Here is a 20,528-nt window from a genome sequence, read left to right on the forward strand (position 1 = left end):
ACAAATAAAGTAAGTAAGTGTAAAAAGAATTAGTGTAATGTCGTTTTTTTTTAATCAATAGTCTGTTTTAAATAAATGTATTCGACTTTTTGATTATTTAGATTTTAAATATTATTTGTCTGTTCGTCTGCTTATGACTTGCTTTAACTTTGTATTAGTTTCGTATAGAAAACTATAAACGGTATGAACTTCTGCTGAGCCAGCACTTAATCAGCAGCATAATTACCGGGCAATTATAATTTATAATATTCCAAACTGCCACTGGAGACTGGGTTGGAGTAACTCATGTTACTCTATGTTTAAGTCGCGCATTTGACTTTCCCGCATTGAGAATAAAGATATATACCAAAAAAAAAATTGCTCAATAGTTAATCTATTGGTTGGTTTTGGCTTATCAAGGGTTTATATCATTTTTTTAGTTCTTTTTATAGATTCTCTTCTGTCAATTTTAATTAAAAACGTGTTTAAGCTATCTGTAAACGCCAGGCTAAATAATGAATAATGTGGCATCGGTGCGGTTCGAACCTGAAACCTTTTTTAGCTATAGTCTGCCCTTGAGTAAGGCGCTATAAACGGCATGAACTCCTGCTGAGCCAGCACTTAATCAGCAGTATAACTACCGGGCAATTATAATCCATATAATATCTCAAACTGCCACAGGTAACTTGAGACTGGGTCGGAGTAACTGATGTTACTCTATGTTTAAGTTGCGCATTCGACTTTTCAACATCGAGGATAAAGATATATACAAAAAAATATATATGCACAGGGAAATGACCACAGGTATATTTTAGATGTGACCGTGTTACAACAACTAAAATGCAAACCAAGTATGGGCAATCGACCAGTATAATTAAAATCATTAAATGATATAACAGTTTTACTTTTTTTCTTAAGAAAAATCACTCATTTTTATCTTGTTTTTTTGCAGATCATAAAATTTTAAATTGAATTAAAAAATGTTACAATTAATTTCTGACAATTGAAATCAAATCTGGATTTTGTTTTATTTAAAGTAAGTATTTTTATTTATATTTATTTATCCTCAATGTGGAAAGGTTAACTTCACAGCCCAAACGTAAAGTAACATTTGTAACCCCGACCCAGTCTTGAGTTGACTTTGGCAGTTTGGGATATTATTGATTATAATTGCCCGTTAATTAATCTGCTGATTGGTTTTTGGCTCAGAAAGAATTTTTACTATCTATAGCTCCTTAATCAAAGGCACAGCAGCAAGAAAGCAGTGGGGATCAAACCGAGGACCTCATGTAGTAAAGCAAAGTGTTCTAACCACTACACTATAGTTTCGGGTTTTCTGACGCAACATTAAACAAAAAGAAAAGGACTTATCACCAAAAAATAAGTAAAATTCTCACCTAGAATAATAAAGAAAAGGCAATTCGTGCCGACGAGGTAGTTTTAATTACTCCAGAGGCCCATGTTAAACGCGTAACACAGTCCACAGACAATAGAATAAAAAACTAACGGCACAAAAGAGCTAGTGTAGAGTTACCGCAGTCTATAAACACTTTATACACGAAGTTATAAATTTTTTTCTCTAGACCTTTTATTCCAATAGTGTTAATATAATATTTAGTAAGCTTTGTGTTTTCACAAATTTGAAATGAATAAAGTATAGTCATTTTTGGTTTACTTAGTAGGTTAGGCTGAAAGACTTATTGTGTAGAGCCTAATCTATAGTTACTGGTAAGTTCTTCATGTGTATTCAATGATTTCTAAACTTGTCTGATCTCTTGGTTCAAATATTAATTACGTGATCAAAAAATTAGAAATTTATTTTTAGTTTTATAAAAGTTTAAATTTGGTGTGAGCATTTTAATATTTAAATATATTTGAGCTAGAGGACTATATATATATAGGACTATGTATGTCTAATTTATAGGCCCACAAAATAATTTAAACTGCCTTTTATGGTGCGCAGGTAAATTATTGCTGGCAATTATAAGTTGAGAGTTGCGATCATATTTTGAAAATTTAGGAATTAAAAATTTAGGATTAATTTTTTTGACTAGTCTTTATTAAATTTTTCTGGTAGCATGATAGAGTGGTTAAAACATTTGGTTGTACTACATAAGGTCCTGGGTTCAATCCCCACTGGTCCCATGCTTTATTAAGGTGTTGTAAGCAGTATAAACCTTTGCTAAGCCAAAAACTATAGGCAGATTAATATTAATGCAATAATTTTTTTTTTCGTATATATCTTTCTCCTCGATGTGGAAAGGTTGAATGTGCGACTTAAACATAAAGTAACACCAGTTACTCCGACCCAGTCTCGAGTTGCCTGTGGCAGTTTGGAATATTATAGATTATAATTGCCCAGTAATTATACTGCTGATGAAGTGCTTGCTCAGCAGGAGTTTATACTGTTTATAGCGCCTTACTCAAGGGTGCTACAGCATGAGATCAGTGGGGATTGAACCCACGACCCCATGTGTGGTGTAGCAAGTGTTCTTACCACTACACCACGCTGCCGGTATAATTAACAATATTGCTTAACTTAAGACTGGGTTGGGGTAACAAATGTTACTTCATGTTTAGGCTGTGAAGTCGAACTTCTTATATCAGGAATAAATAAATTGAAAAAAATTTGTTTTTAATGTTTTTAGATAACAATTTAGAACTGATTCACAATTTCCACAAGATGTTGCCCAAGAGCTTTTTAGAAAACAATTTTTAAATAGGTATGTTATCATAAGTTGCTTATTTCATAAAACGACATTTACTTACTATTTATATTAACATGTTATTATTTTAATATACTTTTTGGTTGGCCATACATTGTTAGACAATTTGTAAAGTGGTTTATTAAATATTTATAATTTCATATTCATATTAAATGTAATTATTTATAAAACTCTGTTAATCAGGAAAAAAAATGCCTAAAATTTAGGGACATTTGGCATAGGTTAAATTATTTGTAAATTATTTTTTATTTATTTTTTTGTATATATCTTCATCCTCGATGTGGGAAAGTCGAATGCGCGACCTTAACATAAGGTAACATCAGTTACTCTGACCCAGTCTCGAGTTGCCTGTGGCAGTTTGAGATATTATAGATTATAATTGCCCGATAATTATACTGCTGATTAAGTGCTAGCTTAGCAGGAGTTCATACCGTTTATAGCGCATTACTCAAGGGCGCTACAGCATGAGATCGGTGGAAATTGAACCCACGACCTTATGTGTAGTGTAGCAAGTGTTCTTACCACTACACCACGCTGTCGGTATTTTTATAAATTTGTTTTATAATTAAAATATATTTATAATTTAAATTTATTAAAATTCTGTAATTAATCAAGTAATCAAATTTTAACGCTTTGGCTAGACAGTTTTTTTTTGTAAAGGTTTTATAGTTTTTAATGTTTGTTTATCCCCAATTTGGGAAGATTGATTAGACAGCCTTAAATATATAATAAGACAGGTACTTATGTTTAATTTATGATTGTGTATTTTCCAATTCCACGAATTATAACCGCTTTTTAAGTAACAATGCGGTAAAAATACATCTTAGGCACTTTGTTGTCCCAATCAAAATCCGACACACTGTTTTTTGACAGCGTTGCTTACGTCATAGCATAGGTTTATGACGTCATAAGCCTTTTAATGAATAATTCGCTTTGTATAGTGGGCTTACCACTTCAATAGGGAAAGAAAAACGTCGTATTTTTTAAACATACAACTATGAATAAACGTTTATTGTACATTAGCCAATTTAGATATGGCTACCCTTGTATAAGTTTATATAACAGTATTACGTCATCAGTACAGTTGTTATAATGTTTATATAAAAGTTTAAAATGTTTTTTTATGAGTTTTTTATGACTGGATAACGGATGTTCAATACACTGTTGTTGTTGTTTCTTTAAAATTAAGCGGTTTTTAAACAAAAAAAACCTATATAATGTTTATGAAAAAATAATATGTTTCGTTGTAAAAAATTCTCTTCAAAATACGAGAATAATTTAAATTTTAATATTAAGTTTAAAATCTGTTTTTTTAATGCGTTTTTGTTAATTTTTTATTTTTATTTTCCTTCATATGGGAAGCTGCTACAGGCAACTCGAGACCGGGTCGGAGTAACTGATGTTACTCTATGTTCAAGTCGCGCATTCGACTTTCCCACATCGAGGATAAAGATATATATATATATGTAGTAAAACCAAATGTTCTAACCACTACACCACGCTGCCGTTTCACTTTTGCATTCAGTTATTTTTTGGTAACCATGTATTTGTGTTTATTTTAAATAACATCCAAGTGTTTGTGACTTTGATTCAATAAGTTACGTTTACTAACACTTGAGAACTCATATTTACAGTTTCGCGTAAACTGTAAATTATTAATTAAATTTCAAACTTTTATTAAATTCTGTTACTAGAATTCGGTTGGTTTTTGGCCTAATGGTGTTTTCGTGTATGTTCAGTGTTTAAAATGTTATTTATTTTACAATTACAATAAGAGTTGTACAGAAAAAATAACATTAAAATTAGACAGTTTCGTAAAATTGATTTTTTTTATCAAATTTTTTTTGAATTTTTTGTCCTATAATATAGAAGAAAAAATGCGCAAAATTTTTTTATCCTTGATGTGGGAAAGTTGAATGCGCGACTTAAACATAGCGTAACATCAGCTACTCTGACCCAGTCTCGAGTTGCCTGTGGCAGTTTGGGATATTAAAAATTAAAATTGCCCGGTAATTATGCTGCTGATTAAGTGCCGGCTCAGCAGGAGTTTATACCGTTTATAGCGCCTTACTCAAGGGCGCTACAGCATGAGATCAGTGGGTATATATATAAATAGATTTGTATTTGTAATCATTTTTATTTACCTATATAGCGTGGGAAAAACTATCATAAACTTTAGACACATTTCTTTGCCGTGTTAACATAACCTTATCTAACTTCAAACTATTCCAGTTTTGAGTTGTTGGCAAATAAAAAAAAGGCAAACGGATGGAATACGAATTGAGTTTAAATAAATAGCCAGTGTAAAATATTTTAAATTAGTTTTAACGTTTTCAGTAGACTTTTAAAGTAATGAATGTAAGAACCGTAAAAGTAATAAGAACAATATATATCAATTCTCGGTCTTGTAATATTATTATAACCTATCTTCAGGATAATATAGTTAGGGTTAAAAACATATTATGTAGATTTAAAAAAATCGTAAAAGTAATAAAAAAATAGTAAGAACCGTAGGTTACAAATGTCATGTATATTAAGTTAATTTATATGGTAAGGGCAAACAATGTTATAGTTAGTTAATTTAATTATTGCGATTTTTAAAGGACTTATTAGCGGAAATTAAGATCAACATACAAAAAAATTTTCGCCGGAAAACGACGTTCGTTTTGCCGCGGATTTAATTATTTATTACCGAGGTATAATCTCTAGTACCGAAACGTGTGAAATTTGCGGTTTTAAGAAGCTTATTAAGTTGTTCAAATGGATTTTATTCAAGAGCGTTTACTATTAGTAATTAACTCAATCCAGAATGTTAACTTTTTTTAGGATTAAAAAAAAACTGTTACATTTACTTAAAACTTGCAACGTAGTGTAGTAGTTATTAGCCTTTTTATAAGACATGTTTTGGGTTCGATTATCACTTCTTCAATGTAATATGGTACTTGAGTAAAGGGCTTTAGACGGTATTAACTTTTGCTAGGCCTAAAAACCAATCAGCAGATGAATTATCGGACAAATATAATCAATAATATCCCAAACTGACAAAGTCAACTCAAGACTGGGTCGGAGTAACAAATGTTACTCTATGTTTAGACTGTAAAGTTTTTTTTTCAAGTTAATAAACATATGAAAAAATACCAGCTAGAAAATGCAATTTTTTTAGGCAATAACAGTCTAGTTCGAGTTTTAGGCCCTTTGAAAGAACTCAAGTTTGTTAAGGGCACTTCTGAAGAACTTTTACGATATCGAACCCAGTTCAACGACCTTGTGAAAGTCGTCTCTTCGTTAAGTGGCAATCAAAACTTTTTTTAGCTCCTTTGTTTTCATTTGAAATTGGCGTTGTCAAGAGCCGTTACGCAAATTGCTTAGCAAAAAGTTAAGGTTGTAAAGAATTTTAAAACACATTTTATGTTTTTTTACGTCGTTAGTTATTTGTTTAATTTGTCAGTCAGTCAGCTAGTCGGTCAGTTAATCAGTCAGCTAGTCAGTTAGTCAGCGAGTCGGTCAGTTAATCAATCAGCTAGTCAGTCGGTCAGTTAATCAGTCAGCTAGTCAGTCAGTCAGTCAGTCAGTCAGTCAGCTAGTCGGTCAGTTAATCAGTCAGCTAGTCAGTCAGTCAGTCAGCTAGTCAGCTAGTCGGTCAGTTAATCAATCAGCTAGTCAGTTAGCTAGTCGGTCAGCTAGTAAGTCAGCTAGTCAGTTAGTCAGTCAGTCAGTCAATCGGTCAGCATTGCGCATTAGTAAAACGATTGGCTTCACTTCATAAGGTCCTGGGTTCGATCCCAACTGCTTCAATGCTTAATAAAGGCACTATAAACGAAAAAAAATCAATAATATCCCAAACTGTCATAGTCAACTCAAGACTGGGTCGGGGCAACAAATGTTACTCTATGTTTAAACCGCAAAGTCGTCCTTCCACATCGAGGATAAACAAATACAGAAAAAGCCGCCTAAATTTTGCTGCGCTACTTTTCTACGGCGAGCCCTAAGTTATTATAAGCGTTTTGTGCCGAATTGTTATTTTACCTTTCCTTTTGTGCCTCAAAGCACTATGATAATATCCTTAAATAGCGGTGCACTTGAAAGTTAGCTAAGACTATTGTGCAGGTTTTCTATGGAAATTTTTCCCATATACCCACGTAGATATGACTTGAGACTGAATCATAATAAGAGAATGCAGACCATGTCGTCTGGGCAATGACCCAACGTACAATTTTTTTGCAGCTTTTAGTTTATAATTTTTTGCAGAATATTTTTTTGCGGTTTTAAATTTTTTAATAGCAGACTAGACAATAGATAGTAATTTATATTATATAGGATTAATTTTTAGAAATGCAGAATAGATAAAATGTTGCCTCAAAAAAGAATGGTGTAAAATACTATTTAATCTATTTTTATTGCGTAATAATAGGTTGTTATTATTATTTTATAATCTTGATAATAAATATACATTGTTCTCTTTACTTTTACGGTTCTAACATTCTTAAAATTCGCAATTTTTTAAATAATTTCCTTTATAAATAAACAGAAAAAAATTGCTTAAAAATAAGGTTTAAAATAAGTAAAAATAATGGTGGACGATGGTAGTATTATGACTGTTCGTTGTAATTGTTACGTTCATAAAAGCACAAGGCTCGTGAATAAAATCGTTAAAAATGCTGCGGCAAGAAATACAAGTGTTTGCCCGCTGTAAGTAAAAAAAAAATTATATGTAAAAATGTGATAATTATAACATGTTTTGGATAATTGATATTTTTTCTATGTCTTTTAGGTATACTTACTATAATTAAGCTTAAGTAATTTACCCGAGCACCACGAACGGCAGTTTTTTTAAATGCCTTTTTATTATATATGTATTTAGTTTTCATCGTTTTGTTGAATTTTTACGTATTGTTCGGTAGTATAGTATACCAGTCACTACGAGCCGAATGGTTCGGGTTCAAGCCACACCAATGCCCCATTATTCGCCCTTGAGACTGACGTTTACAGATAGCTTAAAAACACCAAAAGGTTTCGGGTTCGAGCCGCACCAATGCCACACTATTCGCCCTTGAACCCGGCGTTTACAGATAGCTCAAACACACTAAAAGGTTTCGGGTTCGAGCCGCACCAATGCCACACTATTCGTCCTTAAACCCGGCGTTTACAGATAGCTCAAACACGTCAAAAAGGTTTCCGGTTCATGCCGCACCAATGCCACATTATAAACCTTAAGCCCGGCGTTTACAGATAGCTCAAACACACCAAAAGGGTTTTGGGTTTAAGCCGCGCCAATGCCACGCTATGCGCCCTTGAGCCCGGCGTTTACGGATAACTTAAACACTTCACAACAGCACACCTTTTCCCAATAAAATATACCTTAAGCGGAAAACTACTACATTTGTATTTGTTTAGATTAGCAAAAACACCACAAATCGTCATAGAAATGGCAGCTGCGAGGTCGAGAGTCGACAGCGCCGAACACAAAGTACGACATCGTAGAATAGAAGATGAAAAAGTCATTGAAGAAATGTACAGGTATTTGCTTATTTTTAATTCGCTTTTTTAAAGACGTCGTTTGGCATTTTGAAAACTGTTAAAAGAAATATCTGCCTTTAATATTGACGCAAAATATAACTTCATATGCCAAATTTTTATTCTATAAAAAAACAGGAACGTCAAACCTTTTACAAATAAAAAAAATATTTTCTATGTTTTTCGGTATATTATCATACGACGATGACGTCAGATGTCACGTGACTCGCGACCGTCAAAAAAAATTTTTTTTTTTCATTTTTAAATTTCGTTCTCTCAAAAACCACTTGACCAATTTAAAAAATAATACCATCCTTGTGCAAGTTTAAAAAATGCCAATATGATAAGAAAATAAAGTTTTTTATACTCCTTTCACAATATGAAAAACTAGTCGAAAGACCGCCGGCCGAGATTTTAATTGTTGTAATATAGTCGTAACTTTCAACAATTGATTGCCTGCGATAATTTACCTGCGCACCACAAATGGTAGTTTTATTTATTTTGCAGGCATATATATATATTGGACATACTTTCTATTAACCTTTATCATACATAGACGTAACGGCTATGTAGTCCATTTAAACCGTACGTTTATTATAAACAGACCAAAAAAATATTTTAAGATTTGGTGAGAAATTGGGACAAGGGAGTTTTGGTGTTGTTGTTGAAGGTTATCGGACTACAACTAAAGACAGATGGGCAATTAAAAAAGTTAACAAAGAAAAGGCAAGTATTTTTAATGTGTGTTTATTTATCCTCGATGTGGAAAGGTCGACTTCACAGCCTAAACATAGAGTAACATTTGTTACCCCATCCCAGTCTCGAGTTGACTTTGGCAGTTTGAAATATTATTGCTTGGTAATTGCTAACTGGTTTTTGGCTTAGCAATTGTGGGTTTTGTTTATAGCGCCTTACTTAAGGGTGCTGTAGCATGGAAGCAGTGGGGATCGAACCGAGGACCTCATGTAGTAAAGACAACAAAAATTTCTTTTTTTAAATTTTTTTGATTTTTTAAAAAAATTGTTGAATTTTTTTTTTGAACTTTGTTTTATTTAGGCGGGAAACCCTGCAATTAAATTACTAGAGCGTGAAGTGACAATTTTAAAACGAGTACGTCATGAACATATTATCCATCTTGAAGAAATATTCGAAACTTCCAAGGTACAGCTTATACTTACCTAAGTTAAAACTTAATAATTTTAGAGTAGGTGCTTTTCCGGGGGTTGGGTAAGGGGGTATTTTTTGTAGGTTTCATTTTGGGGGTGGAAGGGTGTAAATTGTACAAGTGGGGAAATTTTCTGGGGTTAGTGGGTACTTGTCCGATTAGGTGCTTTTTTAGGGGTAAGAGAGGGTATTTATTTAAATGGGTGCTTTTTCTGTAAAAAGGGGGGTAATTTTTTAAAAGTTGTGCTTTTTTGGGGGTTGCGGGGGTATTTGTAATAGTGGGTATGTTTAAGGGGTCAAGTTTGGGTACTAGTTGTAGTAGGGTTCTCTTCATTGGGTTAATATCTGTTGAAGGTATTTTTTAAGGGTAATTCACCCTTAACGAGGGCTAAAATTAAAAAAAATTTTAAGAAAAATTTGATTACAACAGAAAATGTATCTTGTTATGGAGATATGTGAACTGGGTGACCTAAGGTCGTTGTTGTTTAGTGATAAAGGTCCTTTCACCGAGTATTCTGCCCGGCATGTTATTCACTGTCTGGCTGATGCGATCGTATATCTTCACAGAAACGGTACACGATTTTTTATGCGTTTATTTAACTTTGATGTGGAAAGGCCGACTTTACGGCCTAAACATAGAGTAACATCAGTTACCCCAACCCAGTCTTAAGTTGATTTTGGCAGTTTGGGATATTATTGGGTATAATTGCCCGATAATTAAGCTGCTGATTAAGTTTTTGACTCAGTAGGAGTTTATACCGTTTTTAGCGTCTTACTTAAGGGCGCTACGGTATTGAAGCAGTGGGAATCGAACCCAGGAACTTATGTAGTAAAGCCAAGTGTTCTAATCACTACACTTTAACTTAACTAACTAAGTTATTAACAATTTAAATATGTTAAACGCATAGGTATAGTACATCGTGACTTAAAATTGGAGAATATATTGATAGCTGGTTGTAGGGAAAGCGACGAGTCACCATTATACGATATTAAGGTAAGCATATTACATTTTAAAACTGTACGAACGTTTGATAGCGTTTTACTACGTAAGGTCCTGGGTTTGATTCCCACTGATTCTAATAGTGTAGCGTCTTTAAGTAAGGTGTTTTTAATGGTATAAACTTCTGCTAAGCCAAAATCAATCAGCAGATTTATTATCGGGCAATTGTAATCGATAATGTCTCAAACGACAAAGTCAACTTGACACTGGGTCGGGGTAACAAATGTTACTCTATGTTTGGGCTGTAAAGTCGACCTTTCCACATCGAGGATAAATAAACACAAAAATAAAAAATACGTTTTTTTAAAACTAATATATCTTTAAAATTAAAAAAAAAAAATTTAATATTTTTAACAAAAACTTTAATTTAATTTTATTAAAATATATTTTTTAATTTTAGTTAACAGATTTCGGTTTATCGGTTGTTAAGGGAGGTGTTGGTAGCGAATCGATGTTACAATCGTCATGTGGTACACCTGTTTATATGGGCAAGTACAACCTAATTTTATTTTGATTTTTGGCACGTAATTTTATTTGCGGCCCATTTAAAATTTGCTTAAACTTTTTCAAAGAATTTTTTGTGTAATTTTACTGGGTGTTTAAATAAAAAAATAGGACAAAAAGATTTTATTATCGCCCCATTGGGTTCTGGGTTCGATTCCCACTGCTCCCATGCTGTAGAGTCTTTTAGTAATTTGGTATAAACGGTACTTATAAACAAAAGAAAAACAAAAGAATCAGCAGCTTTATTATAGGGCAATCATAATTATATAAATATCGCAAACTGCCAAAGGCAACTCGAGACTGGGTCAAGGTAACAAATGTTACCCCATGTTCACGCCGTGAAGTCGTCCCCCCCACATCGAGGATAAATAATTACAATTTTTTTTTTTTTTTTTTTAAATTTTTTTTTTGATTTTTTTTTTACTTTAACCTTTAGCCCCTGAAGTTATCCAGAACCACGACTACTCCCAGCAATGTGACAACTGGAGCGTAGGGGTCATCCTATTCGCCCTTCTATCGCGGGAATTTCCCTTTGTCGCCGAAAAAGAGGACAAACTATACGAACTAATAAAACGAGCCGAAGTGAGTTTTCAAGCTTCGATTTGGACAAATATTTCTAAACAAGGTAAAAAATGTTAAAAATATTCAATTCTTTGCTACGTGCCACGCTGCTGGTGGATTCTACACGTCACAATGCTTTGATTATGACGTCACAAAGCCCATTGTTCGTCAGACAATGGCGGGTGGCGACGGTGCCCGCTCTAGCCTAAATACGAAATACAAGCGTGTTTAGTTAAAGTTATTGTTATAAAAGTTGTATAACTATGCGCGCTTGATCTATATATAGATACCCCGTGCTTATAATAATAAAACCCCTTTTGTGTTTATTTATCCTCGATGTGGGAAGGACGACTTCATAGCTGAAACATAGAGTAACATTTGTTACCCCGACTCAGTTTTAAGTTGATTTTAGTAGTTTGGGATATTAATAATTTCAATAACCTGATAATTAAGCTGCTGATTGGTTTTTGGCTCAGCAGGAATTCATTTCGTTTATAGCTCCTTACTTAAATGTGCTATAGCATATAAGCAGTGGGAATCGTACTTAGGACCTCGCGTAGTTAAACTAAGTGTTCTAACCACCATACCACGCTACTTTTTAGGCCATTTTTATTAATATTACTTTAAAGTAATATGTCTTTTGTAATTTTATTGGGCTAGGGTGTGATGTTGCAGGTAACGAAAAAACGGGTCGCTGTTCGCTAAAAGCGAATCGTTTTTTAAATTAGCGAATCGTTTTTTACAAATATATTAGAAATAGCGAATCATCCAAAAAAGGTTCAGGCGGAAATAAAACTTTCGTGTATGTTTGTGTATTTTTACGATATATTTTAAACCGGTTTCACACTAGTTTAATTACATTAACATAATCCTGCGTAAATGTAGGTTACTATAGGGCATTTAATAACAATAACCTTCCAAGTTTTAGCAATGTGTAAATTTCGCTCCCGAGATCGTTCAGTTGTTGCGCCATTTTTTAAAGGCATATCACAGCCTTAAAAGAATTAAAAATGTCTCGTTTTTCGTGCAAAATATTCTTAATGATTGTTTAACAATACGTTATATTTTAAAAATGCCAACGCAACGCGTCAAGTGTTACAAAAAAACGAAGATTATGACTTGAACCTAATAATTGCTCTAAAAATCCGACCTTATTTTTAGCGAATCGTTTTTTAAACGCTAATTCGTACCCTTTGTTGTGACGTGTTTAAGCTATCCGTAAACGCCGGGCTCAAGGGCAAATAACGTGGCTTTGGCGCGGTTTGAACCCGAAACCTTTTGGTGTGTTTAAGCTATCTGTAAATGCCAGGGTTTAGGGCAAAAAGTGTGGTATTGGTGCGGCTCGAACCCAAAACCTTTTGGTGTGTTTAAGCTATCCGTAAACGCCGGGCTCAAGGGCGAATAATGTGGCATTTGCGCGACTCGAACCCGAAACCTTTCGGTTCGCAAATAACGACTAAAAATATTAGTTAAGATCTGCGACCATATTACGAAAATTAAAATTCCGACCGTAAGGGGGGGCATCGACTTGTAACAACATTCTCGACCATGTAAATAATGTATAGCCTTATATTTGTGTGGTCTATATTTAAACTTGTAAAAAAATTCCAAAACCATTAAATCATTGACACTGTAGACAGCATGTCGTTTAACACATTATTACATCGCGTATGGAGAAATATTTGATTTTGGATATTCTGAATATTTAAGTTTAAAAAAAAGATTACGTTTTTTTTTCGGAAATTTTTTAAAGAAAAATTTTTTACGATGTTTTATAGTTAATTTTTTAGCAATGGTTAGAACACTTGGCTTTACTACATGGTGTCCTGGGTTCGATCCCCACTGCTTTTGTTCCGTAAGCCCTTGAGTAAGGCGCAATAAACAAAATAAACTCCTGCTGAGCCAAAAACCTAATCAGCAGCTTAATTTTCTGGCAATTTTAATCTTATAATATTCCAAACTAAGTCGACTCAAGACTGGGACAGGGTAACAATTGTTACTCTATGTTTAAGAGGTGAAGCCGGCAGCGTGGTGTAGTGGTAAGAGCACTTGCTACACCACACATAAGGTCGTGGGTTTAATCCCTACTGATCTCATGCTGTAGCGCCCTTGAGTAAGGCGCTATAAACGGTATAAACTCCTGCTGAGCCAGCACTTAATCAGCAGCATAATTACCGGGCAATTATAGTCTCTATAATATCCCAAACTGCCACAGGCAACTCGAGACTGGGTCAGGGTAACAAATGTTACTCTATGTTAAAGAAGTGAAGTCGACCTTTCCACATTAATTTTAAATAAATACAAAAAATTTGTAATCATAATTTTTTTGTTTTTTTAGCTAAGAATTTGATTGTTAAGTTATTGAACGTTGATCCAGCGCATAGATTGACAGCAAGCGAAGTAACAACACACCCATGGACAGTTGGTAAATTAGATGATACCAACCCGACCAATGTACTTGATCTTATGAAAGATTACGCTAAAGAAATGGCGAACAATAATGAAGAGGTAAAAATGGTTCATTTTTTTTTCTTGATAGGGTAATGTCAGTCTTATTGCCTAAACATAGAGTAACATTTGTTACCCTGACCCAGTCTCAAGTTTCCTTTGATAGTTTGGGATATTATTGATTATAATTGCCCAAAATTTATCTGCTGATTGGTTTTTGGCTCAGCAGGAGATTATACCGTTCATGGAAACTTACTTTTTACAGAATGAGAGCAGTGGGGATCGAACCTAAGACTTCATGTAGTAAATCCTAGTTATTTTTTTAAATTTTTTCGCAGCTTTTATTTTTCTCTTTTCATTTTTTTAGGATGAATTTGGTTCAGACAATGAAGAAAACGAGGTGGTAAGAAATCTATATTGCCATTTTATTAATTTTTAACGAATGCTATTAAAATGCGTTTGAGCTATCTGTAAACCCCAAGCTCAAGGGTGAATAGTGTGGCATTGGTGCGGCTCGAACCTGAAACCTTTTGGTGTGTTTTAGCGATAAACGCCGGGTTTAAGGGCGAATAGTGTGGCATTGGTGCGGTTTAAACCCGAAACCTTTTGATATGTTTGAGCTATCTGTAAACGCCGGGCTCAGGGGCGAATAGTGTGGCATTGGTGCGGCTCGAACCCGAAACCTTTTGGTGTGTTTGAGCTATCTGTAAACGCTGGGCTCAAGGGCGAATAGTGTGGCATTGGTGCGGTTTAAACCCGAAACCTTTTGGTGTGTTTTAGCGATAAACGCCGGGTTTAAGGGCGAATAGTGTGACATTGGTGCGGTTTGAACCCGAAACCTTTTGATGTGTTTTTAAGCTATCTGTAAACGCTGGGCTTAAGAGCGAATAATGTAGCATTGGTGCGGCTCGAACCCAAAACATTTCGGCCCGTAGTCCGAAGCTGTGACCGCTATACTACACTACCGGACTAAACTTATCTTTTTTCTTTGTTTTTTAGGACGAAAAACGACCTGAGTCGTCTGGCGGTCAATCGTCTTCAAATTCCGACCCAATATCCACGAACAGCACCAAGTCAAAGAAATCGACAAAATCGGCACCGCTCTCGGCACCGGGAGGTCACCACGACAACCATAGCACCGTAGTAGCGCACACACGACCTGTTAACTCCACGTATATGGATAATGCGCGTCGTGGCAGTTTGCCTGTCAATTTAAAAGTAAGTGTAGACTATATCGTATTTATATGCCTTTAAAATGAAAAAAAAAATCCCGTTTGTGGTGCGCAGTTAAATTATCGCTGGCGAATATTAGTTGCAAGTTGCGACCATACCACGACAATTAAAATGCTGACAACAGGCCCAAAGAATAGCCCGTGAAGACGACTATATTTAATGTAATACGCCTATATTATCGAAACCATTTTTCTGATGGGCATATTCCCGAAAAACACAATTTAAAAACGATTTTTTACCGAAAAATTTAAGAAAGGGGTAGTTAGAAAATGTCACATTCGGTAAAATGGGGCTTTTGGGCTTAAATTATTCGGTAAAACGTCCATTCGGTCAAAGGGATTTCGGTAATATATCTATACTTTATAGTTTTGTAAAAATTATTTTTTTAGACTTCTCCGAAAAAAGTTCTTGGTACACCTCGTAAAATTTACGAAAATAAGAGCATAGCATCTGGGTCCAGGTCCCCCGGCCCCCGAGTCCGAAATGCGCGGTCCCCTATCCAGGGTGGAAAAACGGGGCACCAGGGTAATGGGGGCTACAGGGGAACCACCGCGACTGACCATGCGGCCCCAACAAACAATGGACGATTAAAACCTGATACAAGATTGTTATCAGCCAATAGACCCACTACCCCGGAAATGTTACCCCTAAATCATCATCAGGGGTCCCCGCTGCTCACCCCTAGACACTTAGCCTCAGCGAACAAGGTCAAGAAAAAAAAGGTGCCTAGTGGCACGAAGCGATGACACAAATGAGCGACAACCCCTGTTTTGTTTACTTTTGCGCGCTGTGCTAAGTATCGTAAAGATGGAAAATCGCCAATTTTTTTTATTGAATCGAAAAGTCACTGTGAGTCGGCGTTACCTATAAATTAAAAACTATAAAATTAAATTATATTGCTACTGGTACAACACTTACACTATTTCAAATTTAACTATACCCTTGTAGCTTAGATTTTTTATAAAAAAAAATTGCTTTTATTTTTTTTAAGTATGCCCTGTTTTAACTGAATACTAATGTATTACCGAAAATCGGCAATTTACCGATAATTAATAAGACATTTTTTATTAACACTCTTTTACCCTAACTCTTTTCTGGGAAATACCCCATATTTTTTATAAAAATTCGACCTAGTTTTTTTGGTATAATGTCGTTTTCGGGATTGTATGTTAATTTGACAAAATTCTTTTTCAGTAATATAGGAGTATATATTTTTACACCATTGCTTTTGTAATTTTTTCAAAAACGGGCAAGTTTTTTTTAATTATATACTGTGGGTATTTTAGCTTTTTTAACGTACTTTTAACAACTAGAAGCCCGCATTAAACAATATTGCGCTTTTTATTAAAAAATATTATAATAAACTAACTAAAAATATTTAAGTAAAAAATAAAGCATAATTTTTTTTCAAAATCGGTTTTATAGACAAAAAAAATTCTAAACTATCTGTAATTTGTATTTTATTTTAAACAATGTTACCTATAAAATATCATTCTTTTTTCAGAGTAAAATTTTTCACAAATATTTTTTCAATATTAACTGTGAAATGCTTTTATTTATACCTGATATTTATGATCACTATAAAGAAAATACATTTTGATAATACGGTAAGTTTTTATTTTTTTAAATTTAATTTTTATTTTTTGTAGTTTAAAATGTCTATTCTTACTTACAAAAAAATCTTAATAGTTTAATTTTATTTTAAAATTAAATAAAATTTACCCTTTTTTCAAAATTAAATTAGAAAATAAAATTTTTGCTAAATTACAAAACTCAAAATTTAGTGTTTTATTAGATGCGCATTGACCTAACTAACATACTAGATAAGAAAATTCGCAAAAATATTGAGTAGAACAAAAGTTAGAGATATTTTTTATTTGTTGACCCCACTTGCAATATATTTTTACCATAAAATATAGGTCAAAATTTTTTTTAAAAACTTAAAATTTTTAAATCAAATTTAATATTCTTTTGATTTTGTTGTAGAATTGTTGCAAAAAAACATTGAAAATTGACGATTGAACTTCATATAAACTGAGTGCAATTTTCAAGAATGCAATTTTTTATCACGCGAAAAAAAAGTGCAATTTTTTATCACGCGGTCCAGAAAAGATAGAGCCTTAAACATATAGAAAAATCTTAATCAACCATAAACGTATATACACATATAAAAAATATAAATTAAAGTTATTACTCACAACTGCAATTTTTTGTTGTCCAGAGTGCAATAGAGTTTTATGTGGGTTTCCTACTATAAACATTGGGTGGGTTGATTCCTTCTTATTCTCTATATCTATGGTTTGGAAGTTAATTAAATATTCAGTTTTAAAATAGTTAAAAATGTTAAAGTTATTATTGGTATCTGTGTTTATTTGGATTGGATTGTTTGACCTATCATATGCATCTTGTAAGTTTATTATCTAACTTATATAATATTAATAAAAATTAATTTAAATTTTATTATTTCTATAATAACTATGTCACGTTTTAAACAAGTGTTAAGTTTAAGACCGTACGGTGGAAACAGGTTTAACTGGCACTACTTCAGATGTCTATCAAAGGCTTTGTATATTTAAAGTTATATTAAATCAGTTTACTCTACAACTAAGTCTTTTAAATATTTAAAATGTTAACACTTTTGCATATTTATAAAAAAATTTAAATACCAAGTTTATGGCAAGATTTGTAAGTGTTGTAATGTAAAATAAATAAATGTTTTAGATAACTGCAGCCTTGGAGGCCTTAACTGTAACAAGAATGCAGTTTGTGTGAGCACAAATACAAGTACTGCTTGCCAGTGTAAAGAGGGATTTACTGGTAATGGTTCAACATGCTCTGATATAAATGAATGTGACTTTTTCATTTGTGGAAACCAGGGATTTTGCCAAAATCTTGTTGGAAGCTTTTATTGTACCTGTTATTATGGATTCACTGACAAACAGGGTGGTAACTGTTTAACAAAAGATCAATGTTTAGCTGATGACCGAAAACATTATGATTCCTTATGTAATTATGGAATCTGCTTTAAACCTGGTTTCTGTAATTGTGGTCCTGGTTTTGATGAAAACAAGCCATTGATTGATGTATTTTTTTATAATTGTAGAGATATAAATGAATGTTCTCTTAATTATTGCCATCCAAGTTCCACTTGTAGTAATACTCGTGGTAGTTACACATGTACATGTAACAGTGGTTTTTCTGGTAACCTACTTGAATGTGAAGATGTAAATGAATGTGTTTTGTTTAATAAGTGTAATTTTTTTGCTGATTGCGTTGACACACCTGGAAGTTATAGCTGTTCTTGCAAAGATGGGTTTACTGGAAATGGACAACAATGCGAAGATATCAATGAGTGTCTTAACTCAAGCTTGGTTTGTCATTTAAATGAAACTTGTGTTAACGTACTTGGAAGTTTTTATTGTGAATGTAAATCTGGTGAACCAAGTTGCAATGATTTCGATGAATGTAGTTCAAATACAACAAACTTATGTCATGAGGTATTTGCCACATGTAACAACACTGTAGGAAGTTATACTTGCACTTGTGATCCTGGTTTTACTGGAGATGGTGTTGATTGCGTAGATATTAATGAATGTTATGGAGATAATCGTTATAATTGTAGTGATGGTGATTATGATTGGTGTCATAACACAGATGGGAGTTTTCATTGTGTTTGTAGGTATGGATTTAAACAGGAGAATTCTAACAACTGTTTATTATCCGAAGATTGCCAGGGAGACCATTATTATTGTAATTGGGGATATTCAATTTGCTATGAAGGAGGAAAATGTTCATCTTGTGGCACTGGATACCACCAACCTCTTGGTAGTTCTTGTCAAGATATAAATGAATGTTCACTTAATTATTGTCATCCAAATTCTACTTGTAAAAACACAAGAGGCAGTTACACATGTACATGTAACAGTGGTTATACTGGTGATCTTATTGAATGTGAGGATGTGAATGAATGTAACTTGCATAATTCATGTAATTACTTTGCTGACTGCATCAACACACCTGGAAGTTATAACTGCTCTTGCCAAATAGGATTTACCGGAAATGGGCGACAATGTGTAGATATCGATGAATGTTTCCTTAACCCCTGCCATGTAAATGCAACTTGCGTAAACTTTCCCGGTAGTTACTTGTGCGAATGTGGGAGTGGTTATTCTGGCAATGTAAGCATATGTAAAGATGTAAATGAATGTATTCTGTGGAACACTTGTCCTATAAATGCAACTTGCATTAACACTGCTGGAAGTTATACTTGTGGCTGCTTATCTGGGTTTACTGGAAATGGACTGGATTGTCAAGATATCAATGAATGTCAAGAAGATACTACTCCTTGTTCTACTCATAAAACTTGTGTTAACACAAACGGTTCTTACATCTGCGCATGTGCAGAAGGGTTTATATATTCTGGTGGACTCTGTATCGATAAAGATGAATGTGCCAGCCAGCCTTGCCAAGCAAATGCCTTGTGCACAAATACACAAGGTAGTTTCACTTGCTCTTGTGTCACCGGCTTTACTGGAGATGGAACAAATTGTGCTGATTTGGATGAATGTGCATTGAATTATTGCCATGAAGATGCAAGTTGTCGTAATATTTATGGTGGATATGAATGTGTGTGTAATGTTGGTTTTAGTGGTAATGGAGCATACTGTGAGGATATAGACGAATGTGCTTTGCAACAACCTTAAACAAAAGTTTTTTTGTTATATAATAACATATTCACTAAAATTTTTTGATAAATGTTAAAAATAAAATGTCAACTTACTTAAATATTCCTACTCGTTGATTTCAAGGTTAAATTTTTTGTTTGGAAATGAATTGTAACTTCTATATCTTAATATCCATCTTCATGTTTTGATATTCTTGTTATGTTTCTTCTTAAAAAAGTTCAAATATCATTTTTTTATTGCTTTAAATGTTGTTATACCAAAAATTTAAAAAAAATGGAATTGTCAGATTTAAAAAATATTAATGGATAAATATTATAATTTCTCGTTGTTTTCTGTTATGTTTTAATTATACTCACATTATTCTGTATGTATTGTTTAATTAAATGTTTGTATATTATAAATGTGTATGCCTATAATATACTTATACCAATAAAATAATAATATTACTCACAAATGAAATTTCCTGTCACCTTTTAAATGAGAGTTTTATGTGGGGCCGGTAATTGAGTAAACAAAACCACATTTATATTAACATTTTAAACATTAGAAATGCACAAACTTAATTTTACAATTTAAAAGAAGTAACATAACTTACCGACAAATTCTTGATTTTGGCAGTTTATATATGTTACAACATAGCAACAGTAGGGATCAAACCCAAAACCCCTTGTAGCAAATAAGTACGCGGTTAAGCTTTATCGCCGTCAGCTAGAT

The 20,528-nt window shown here is 33.4% G+C and overlaps 2 protein-coding genes across 4 annotated transcripts; both read left to right on the forward strand.

Annotated features, from left to right (window-relative positions):
• Positions 1-929: 929 nt before the first annotated feature.
• On the forward strand, positions 930-17,309 carry LOC145759101 (serine/threonine-protein kinase 33-like). 3 transcript variants are annotated; one of them, XM_082572845.1, is made up of 14 exons: positions 930-1,015; positions 2,628-2,702; positions 8,100-8,222; positions 8,843-8,945; positions 9,276-9,380; positions 9,814-9,955; positions 10,292-10,377; positions 10,784-10,871; positions 11,324-11,512; positions 13,787-13,956; positions 14,264-14,299; positions 14,896-15,114; positions 15,519-16,736; positions 17,116-17,307. In XM_082572845.1, the coding sequence occupies exons 3-13, from the start codon at positions 8,131-8,133 to the stop codon at positions 15,873-15,875; spliced, it is 1,587 nt and encodes a 528-aa protein (XP_082428971.1). In that variant the 5' UTR covers positions 930-1,015; positions 2,628-2,702; positions 8,100-8,130; the 3' UTR covers positions 15,876-16,736; positions 17,116-17,307. The 3 variants fall into 3 exon arrangements, with proteins under 3 accessions (XP_082428971.1, XP_082428970.1, XP_082428969.1); XM_082572844.1 differs by lacking the exon at positions 930-1,015 and adding an exon at positions 1,527-1,707; XM_082572843.1 differs by lacking the exons at positions 930-1,015; positions 2,628-2,702 and adding an exon at positions 7,239-7,394 and having other exon boundaries at positions 17,116-17,309.
• Positions 17,310-17,432: 123 nt separating this feature from the next.
• On the forward strand, positions 17,433-20,218 carry LOC145759214 (uncharacterized). Its single transcript, XM_082572986.1, has 2 exons — positions 17,433-17,536; positions 17,851-20,218. The coding sequence occupies exons 1-2, from the start codon at positions 17,470-17,472 to the stop codon at positions 19,830-19,832; spliced, it is 2,049 nt and encodes a 682-aa protein (XP_082429112.1). The 5' UTR covers positions 17,433-17,469; the 3' UTR covers positions 19,833-20,218.
• The last annotated feature ends 310 nt before the right edge of the window (positions 20,219-20,528 follow it).

Source organism: Corella eumyota, chromosome 7 (genome assembly GCF_963082875.1).
Source record: "Corella eumyota chromosome 7, kaCorEumy4.1, whole genome shotgun sequence".
Classification (NCBI taxonomy): domain Eukaryota; kingdom Metazoa; phylum Chordata; class Ascidiacea; order Phlebobranchia; family Corellidae; genus Corella; species Corella eumyota.